This window comes from Centruroides sculpturatus, unplaced genomic scaffold (assembly GCF_000671375.1).
Source record: "Centruroides sculpturatus isolate CEXI.00-Female unplaced genomic scaffold, Cexi_2.0 scaffold1042, whole genome shotgun sequence".
Lineage (NCBI taxonomy): Eukaryota > Metazoa > Arthropoda > Arachnida > Scorpiones > Buthidae > Centruroides > Centruroides sculpturatus.
The window spans coordinates 141,880-151,408 of NW_019385274.1; the positions used below are offsets into that span (position 1 = coordinate 141,880).

At 27.4% G+C, this 9,529-nt stretch overlaps 1 protein-coding gene across 1 annotated transcript in view; it reads left to right on the plus strand.

Annotated features, from left to right (window-relative positions):
• The first annotated feature begins 4,710 nt into the window (after positions 1-4,710).
• Positions 4,711-9,529, plus strand: part of LOC111637040 (myotrophin-like) — a 31,747-nt gene continuing 26,928 nt past the window's right edge. Inside the window, exon 1 of the mRNA XM_023382451.1 lies at positions 4,711-4,921. Coding sequence (XP_023238219.1) covers positions 4,853-4,921 — 69 coding nt within the window. The 5' untranslated portion in view covers positions 4,711-4,852. The remainder of the gene's footprint in view (positions 4,922-9,529) is intronic.

The following is a 9,529-nucleotide window of genomic DNA, read 5'->3' on the forward strand; positions in this document are numbered from 1 at the left end:
CGAAATAAAGTCTGTTTACATTTATACGTTTGAATCTTCTTTTACACTGTGATAAATAAACTCATTGTGGTATTAACCATCATTCCAAAACTATGAATTTGATACAAACTTTGTTCTTTGTCATCACCAGTCGTGTAATAGTGTTTTGCCCAAAAGTACATCATACTTTTTCCGTTAGCAATAGAGCCATGCCGGTTATGTATCTAACTTCGTTTAGGAGAAAAGTTTTGTATTGAAATAACGTGAAGTGCGGTACTAATCGGAAGTTCATATATTGGTAATCTGGTTTTATTCTGTTACGATTTCCATGTCTGGTCTCGACTTTCATCTATCTAATTACGTTTTTGGGATTAAGGAAGGTCAGAGACGGACGGACGACCGGGTATTTATAGCTCTACACAGAGCCGGCCCTACCATAGGGCGAACGGATCAACCGCTCCAGGCGCTAAGTCCGAGGGGGCGCCTCAGTGGTAAAGAAAATTAAAGGGTATAAATTAGGGCAACCAAGGGGCGCCATAATAGGATCTCGCTCCATCCTAAAACTTGCCTCGGGCCGGCACTGGCTCTACAGTTGTTTTTCAGTTTGCAGTTCAATAAGTATTCTTCAGTAACCGAATGGACAAAACCATCGAACACCGTTAGTCCTCGTAGATTCGGGCATGGCCAACGGACTGGCCAAGTAGAGTTCTCCGGGTTTTCTTCGCGTTAGCAACACTTAAATTGGGGCCAACTTCACATAAACGTCTTTACGGGATACATCCTTCTTTGCAGATCACTCACGGAAAATGTAAGTGTAGTCATTAATAATTATAACATTGACAGACAGACGGACGGCCGAGGCGGTTAAGGCCTCAGTCGTCCGTAGAATCTTTACCGGACGGACGGCTGAGGCCTTCCGGGATTTAATTCGGACATATAACTTCTTAGGAGTTTTTCGGGGGAATGACTGTCCCGGATACGTCAAACCCCATCCCATTGTGTCCTGTCCAAACCCGTAATGGGCTTGCTAAAAAAGGCTCTCTTGGTGGTCAAGCGGAAAGATCTTTCTAGCGTAAAGAATACCAATAAAATTATAAGGTGAAGATTAAATTCGTTTCGCAGCGATCCGCGAATTTCTGTCTAATAACTCCAAATTGAATGTGTCGGGGAATGAAAAATCCGAAAACTTATTCGTTTATTAAGCAGTAATAAATTTGATTTTATAAGTATTATTAATATTTCTAATAAAAAATAAACATTAAAAATATTCATCGAATTAAAATTTTAATAATAATTATAAAAATCAAACTAAAAATTTTATAATTGTATGTACTGTTTTTTTCTATAACGAACAGGGGGCGTGTAGGTAGGTTATTGGCTGTGTGTAACTAGTGAAAAGTTTTGCAATTGTATGTCTTTCCTGTTAAAACTTCAATAATTGAAGCAATTGCGGTGGATAATTAGTCAACAGAAAGTCTCGTGTTTCGTTCATTGACACCAAAGGTAAAAAATGAGCGACTTTTTATGGAGCTTGAAAAACGGCGATCTCGATCAAGTCAGAGAACAAGTTGAGAAAAATGTAAGGAGCATCTTTTCTTTTATTAACTCATTTTACTTGCATTTATCTTCCGTAAATTAACTGGAAGGATGTGATTCATATTGCTAATAATACTTTAAGATTTGTTCAAGATCAATTATATCCTTTTATGTATCAGATGATTTATTTCAGCTACTGAAATCCACCATAAAAACGTAAAAGAAGAATTTTGTAATTTTTTTCAATAATTTAAAACCGTTATGATATATTTTTAGAAGCTTTTCTGTATATATACAGAAATGCTTGGGGATCACCTGGCTGAGAACCACTTATGAAACACATTTTGGCAAAAATTCAATGCTTTATGTCAGTATCAACTGAGTTATTTAACATAAACTAAAAAGAAACAGAAGTATTTTATATTTTAATATTAAGCATAATATGATACAGATGATAATTACTAATTATTCCTAGATGATTAAGTGTAATAATTTGTACTTCAATGTTTATTGTACTAGTATAATTGGTGATCTTTAATTATTCTTAGTTTGCTTTAATCATAATTGAGTAATTGGAGTGATATCCTTCCCTCTATGTCGTGAGTCAGAAAGGAACTGAAATATGCGTGAGTGTAAATGTACTTCTTTGATTCGCAGAAGTTTTTAAAATTATTATTTAAAAGGCTTTTTAATTAATATTTGAAAAGTAAAGTTATTTTTGTATTAAATAAGTCCTTTTTTTGTATAAAGCAAGTTTATATAAAAAATATTTGACATAGGTTCAAATAAATTAATTTTTCAAGTCCATTCAGGTATCTTTATATAAAATTAAGGTAGTAATTATATCCTTGAAATATAAATTTTGGATACAATAAAAAATTTATGATTTTAGATTTTTTTTTTATTCCAGAACAATTAAATTTGAGTGTATCAAAAATACTTTATATGTATTGTGACCACCACTTAATATCTGACTTATTACACCCAGACAAGGAGATGCATAGATCAAAAGGAAATTAAACTTTTCCCCCATACGTTTATCCTTTATTATGATATGCGTAAGCCATTACATAGGATAAATTACAAAATGGTTGGACATATATTTTTATATTTGTTATTTTCAAATTAAGTTGGTTTATCTATAAATATTTATGCAATCTCATGGAAATTTAACAAATGTAAAATGAGTCAGCTTATAATTGATCATTTAGTGAGATTTTCATCAAAATTATTTTTCTTTTTACTAAACCTTCTAGTAACAAATGCAATATTCCATATAATTATGCTGTTATTGTATTAATTAAGATAAAATGTTTTAACATAGTGTTGATATAAATTTATAATTTGCAGATTTTTGTTTATAAGAATTATGAATTACCCATACAAACTTAGTACTTGACCGTGAAAAACTATGCAATATGTTGACAGTATGTATTAATAATTTATATAATAAAATAAAATTGCATATACACGAAACATCGACAATATACAATATTGCTTATGTATCATGTATTTACAGTAACAGTTGTTGTTAATAATGATTAAACTGATTTGTATGAACTATGCATTAATTTTTTTAATGTTCCATTTCTTCTCTTACATTAATTAATAATGAATTTTAATGTTGTTCAGAATACAGTAGAGCCTCGATTATCCGACCCCCGATTAACCGACACCTCAGTTAACCGACTGTCCTAGTCAGCAAATTTCAAATGTCTGCTAGTGATGTGGCGCTACAATATTTGGCTATGTCTTGGCTACTTTAATATTATTTTTAGCTGGCAACGCTCATTCAACCATGAAAGGGAGCCAGTATTTAAACGAGGCTTAATTTTCTAATTTTTAACGATACAATAGCGACGACTATTATTTTAAAAAATTTTTGTTAGGCTTAACATAGATGAAAATTCAACGCGAAGTAGGTTAATAGCGATATACTAATTACATGGGATATAATGATATACTACACTAATAATGGATTTTTTCATACTTTTCAGTTATCCGACTTTTCAATTATCCAACCAACCCCAGTCCCCAATTGAGTCGGATAATCAAGGCTCTACTGTATTTAAAAAAAATTTTATTTTAAATTTTTGTCACACAGAATTAAAAAGCATACAAACGACATTACTTATAAAACTTAATTTTAAGCAATTTTATTGAAAATTTATTATTAAGTTTACAACTTTTAGTTAGTATAATAATTACAGAATACACTTACTCTTACGTAAAAAGAGTCTAGAAATTTATTAAAACTGATTACTGTAATTGCAAATATTTAAATTTTTGAAACTCCCAACCAAAGTTTGACTATTTTAGCCAATTATTGACACAAATTTCTTGTAAATAGTAATTATAGATGATTACTGATTTAAATTAATATACAATTTACTGAAAATCAATCTTATTTTCTAAACGTAAATAACTTTTAATGTTCTAGGAATTGTGAAACCAAATCAGAATATATACTATTTGGGAACACTAAAAATAAAATGCTAGCACATGGCAATAAGAAGAGATTTGTGTGAAAGATCAGGGAGCTTAGACTTAACTACTTTTAATAATATGAAAGTTTCAGTATCTAATAGCAACAGAAAGCTTTTGTTGCTTATTTGAACATCAAGCCACATGTAAATGCTTAAGAGGCTAATATCCAATATATTTGTGTGGAGTGTCTTTAATATGTAATGTAAGCCTCTCATTGCTATTGGATACTGAAACTTTAGAAACTTCTAAACTTTAGATAGCTTGGATTATCAGGATTAGACACCACTTCCTGTCCTTCACATATGCTAATTAGCCAAAAACATTCCAAATCAGCTCCAAATTGTTCAAGTTGAAGTTGATCATATAATCTCTGTGTTTGGTTCTGAATGTTACAAAACAAACTAATTATTACATCATCTAAAAGTTGAACATGTAGAATAATTTTTGTTTGTTTACTAGTAAAAAAATTCATTATAATGTTTTAAAATTTTTTCTACTAATAATTATTATAAAAATAATCAATAAAAGATGATATAATATACTTGCTTTACTTGCTTATTAAGCATTTTTAAAGGTTGTTCAGTTATTGGATTATTCATCTTACATAAGCAATTCTTAATGTTATGAGATTTAATTAAAGTCATATTGTAAAATATTTTATAATTGTATGTACTGTTTTTTTCTATAACGAACAGGGGGCGTGTAGGTAGGTTATTGGCTGTGTGTAACTATTGAAAAGTTTTGCAATTGTATGTCTTTCCTGTTAAAACTTCAATAATTGAAGCAATTGCGGTGGATAATTAGTCAACAGAAAGTCTCGTGTTTCGTTCATTGACACCAAAGGTAAAAAATGAGCGACTTTTTATGGAGCTTGAAAAACGGCGATCTCGATCAAGTCAGAGAACAAGTTGAGAAAAATGTAAGGAGCATCTNATTAAGCATTTTTAAAGGTTGTTCAGTTATTGGATTATTCATCTTACATAAGCAATTCTTAATGTTATGAGATTTAATTAAAGTCATATTGTAAAATGAGAAATCTGTTACTAAATAATTTAAAATTTTTACCATGTTAGTCTTATATACTACATATATCAATATTTATTTATGTATTTTATTTATTTATATATTTATGTAACTTTCCATCCTGTAAAGTTTTAAAAATACTTTAAATCATAAGTATAAAAATGACTAATCTGTTTTATTCTTTGTAATTCAAAACAATAAGATATGAATTTTTATAAATTTTGCAGAAAAAGTTTTTAAAGAATAGATTTAAAAAATATATTTTTGCAATAATCCAAGAAATTTGTAATTTAAAGACAAATTTTTTTATTAGCTACTCTTTCAGAGTTAATGATTCTACAAACATTTTTCCTATATTTATAAATATCTAAAGACTAATCTGTTAGAACTAGAAGTATTGAATCTACTAACGTTATTCTAAATTGCATTCTCTTCAGTTTTTTCCCTTTGGGAAAAGTTTTCCTGAAATACACAAAGAAGCGAAAACAGTTTTTGTCATATATTTATGGTTTATTTTAGTAAGAAAAACATTGTTTCTATGCTAATTTTTTAAACATTTATGTTCACAGTTAACATCTATTACTTTTATAACTGTTAAACCTTTTTTTTTTTTGTGTTGGTTGGTAGTGAGAAATAACTTCAACAAATTACATTGAAGCAATTTAGCAATTATTCAATAGAAATGAATTTTGCAACAAATACTGTTAATTAATTAATTGTTGATAAATAGAATTAAATTGTTTTAATATATGAAGTACCAATATGAAGGTCCTTAAAAGCTGACCTGACAATATATTTTATTACAGATACAAGCAGCATTTACCAGTGCTTTGGATATAAGCTTTTTATTAATTGAAAATTCTTCCAAATTTCATTTTTAGTATTTCTGAAACTTTGCACCTTTTAATAAAATAACTTATAAGTTATTTAATATTAAGTATTTCATTAAATCATTTTTATGCTTTTAGATGAAATATTCTTGATAAATTTAATAAACTATATTAATGGAAAAAGAAAATTTAAATTCCAGTTGTTTGGTATGTTTTAAACTGACTTATTACACCCAGACAAGGAGATGCATAGATCAAAAGGAAATTAAACTTTTCCCCCATACGTTTATCCTTTATTATGATATGCGTAAGCCATTACATAGGATAAATTACAAAATGGTTGGACATATATTTTTATATTTGTTATTTTCAAATTAAGTTGGTTTATCTATAAATATTTATGCAATCTCATGGAAATTTAACAAATGTAAAATGAGTCAGCTTATAATTGATCATTTAGTGAGATTTTCATCAAAATTATTTTTCTTTTTACTAAACCTTCTAGTAACAAATGCAATATTCCATATAATTATGCTGTTATTGTATTAATTAAGATAAAATGTTTTAACATAGTGTTGATATAAATTTATAATTTGCAGATTTTTGTTTATAAGAATTATGAATTACCCATACAAACTTAGTACTTGACCGTGAAAAACTATGCAATATGTTGACAGTATGTATTAATAATTTATATAATAAAATAAAATTGCATATACACGAAACATCGACAATATACAATATTGCTTATGTATCATGTATTTACAGTAACAGTTGTTGTTAATAATGATTAAACTGATTTGTATGAACTATGCATTAATTTTTTTAATGTTCCATTTCTTCTCTTACATTAATTAATAATGAATTTTAATGTTGTTCAGAATACAGTAGAGCCTCGATTATCCGACCCCCGATTAACCGACACCTCAGTTAACCGACTGTCCTAGTCAGCAAATTTCAAATGTCTGCTAGTGATGTGGCGCTACAATATTTGGCTATGTCTTGGCTACTTTAATATTATTTTTAGCTGGCAACGCTCATTCAACCATGAAAGGGAGCCAGTATTTAAACGAGGCTTAATTTTCTAATTTTTAACGATACAATAGCGACGACTATTATTTTAAAAAATTTTTGTTAGGCTTAACATAGATGAAAATTCAACGCGAAGTAGGTTAATAGCGATATACTAATTACATGGGATATAATGATATACTACACTAATAATGGATTTTTTCATACTTTTCAGTTATCCGACTTTTCAATTATCCAACCAACCCCAGTCCCCAATTGAGTCGGATAATCAAGGCTCTACTGTATTTAAAAAAAATTTTATTTTAAATTTTTGTCACACAGAATTAAAAAGCATACAAACGACATTACTTATAAAACTTAATTTTAAGCAATTTTATTGAAAATTTATTATTAAGTTTACAACTTTTAGTTAGTATAATAATTACAGAATACACTTACTCTTACGTAAAAAGAGTCTAGAAATTTATTAAAACTGATTACTGTAATTGCAAATATTTAAATTTTTGAAACTCCCAACCAAAGTTTGACTATTTTAGCCAATTATTGACACAAATTTCTTGTAAATAGTAATTATAGATGATTACTGATTTAAATTAATATACAATTTACTGAAAATCAATCTTATTTTCTAAACGTAAATAACTTTTAATGTTCTAGGAATTGTGAAACCAAATCAGAATATATACTATTTGGGAACACTAAAAATAAAATGCTAGCACATGGCAATAAGAAGAGATTTGTGTGAAAGATCAGGGAGCTTAGACTTAACTACTTTTAATAATATGAAAGTTTCAGTATCTAATAGCAACAGAAAGCTTTTGTTGCTTATTTGAACATCAAGCCACATGTAAATGCTTAAGAGGCTAATATCCAATATATTTGTGTGGAGTGTCTTTAATATGTAATGTAAGCCTCTCATTGCTATTGGATACTGAAACTTTAGAAACTTCTAAACTTTAGATAGCTTGGATTATCAGGATTAGACACCACTTCCTGTCCTTCACATATGCTAATTAGCCAAAAACATTCCAAATCAGCTCCAAATTGTTCAAGTTGAAGTTGATCATATAATCTCTGTGTTTGGTTCTGAATGTTACAAAACAAACTAATTATTACATCATCTAAAAGTTGAACATGTAGAATAATTTTTGTTTGTTTACTAGTAAAAAAATTCATTATAATGTTTTAAAATTTTTTCTACTAATAATTATTATAAAAATAATCAATAAAAGATGATATAATATACTTGCTTTACTTGCTTATTAAGCATTTTTAAAGGTTGTTCAGTTATTGGATTATTCATCTTACATAAGCAATTCTTAATGTTATGAGATTTAATTAAAGTCATATTGTAAAATGAGAAATCTGTTACTAAATAATTTAAAATTTTTACCATGTTAGTCTTATATACTACATATATCAATATTTATTTATGTATTTTATTTATTTATATATTTATGTAACTTTCCATCCTGTAAAGTTTTAAAAATACTTTAAATCATAAGTATAAAAATGACTAATCTGTTTTATTCTTTGTAATTCAAAACAATAAGATATGAATTTTTATAAATTTTGCAGAAAAAGTTTTTAAAGAATAGATTTAAAAAATATATTTTTGCAATAATCCAAGAAATTTGTAATTTAAAGACAAATTTTTTTATTAGCTACTCTTTCAGAGTTAATGATTCTACAAACATTTTTCCTATATTTATAAATATCTAAAGACTAATCTGTTAGAACTAGAAGTATTGAATCTACTAACGTTATTCTAAATTGCATTCTCTTCAGTTTTTTCCCTTTGGGAAAAGTTTTCCTGAAATACACAAAGAAGCGAAAACAGTTTTTCTCATATATTTATGGTTTATTTTAGTAAGAAAAACATTGTTTCTATGCTAATTTTTTAAACATTTATGTTCACAGTTAACATCTATTACTTTTATAACTGTTAAACCTTTTTTTTTTTTGTGTTGGTTGGTAGTGAGAAATAACTTCAACAAATTACATTGAAGCAATTTAGCAATTATTCAATAGAAATGAATTTTGCAACAAATACTGTTAATTAATTAATTGTTGATAAATAGAATTAAATTGTTTTAATATATGAAGTACCAATATGAAGGTCCTTAAAAGCTGACCTGACAATATATTTTATTACAGATACAAGCAGCATTTACCAGTGCTTTGGATATAAGCTTTTTATTAATTGAAAATTCTTCCAAATTTCATTTTTAGTATTTCTGAAACTTTGCACCTTTTAATAAAATAACTTATAAGTTATTTAATATTAAGTATTTCATTAAATCATTTTTATGCTTTTAGATGAAATATTCTTGATAAATTTAATAAACTATATTAATGGAAAAAGAAAATTTAAATTCCAGTTGTTTGGTATGTTTTAAAGTTCATCGACTTAAAAATTCCAAACATGAGTTATCATTAAGTAGAGCTTTTAAATTTATTGTTATGGGTTAAATACAGATTAAAATTCTTAAAATATGTTTTTTTCTACACAATTTAGATAAAATATATTTAAATTTTTCTAGTAAGTACATTGTAAAATAATGATTATTATTTTTTGGATACATAAAAATTGCAAAAAAAAATTTTAATCAGTAGCGTTTCAAGTAAAAATTGCTCTGTCG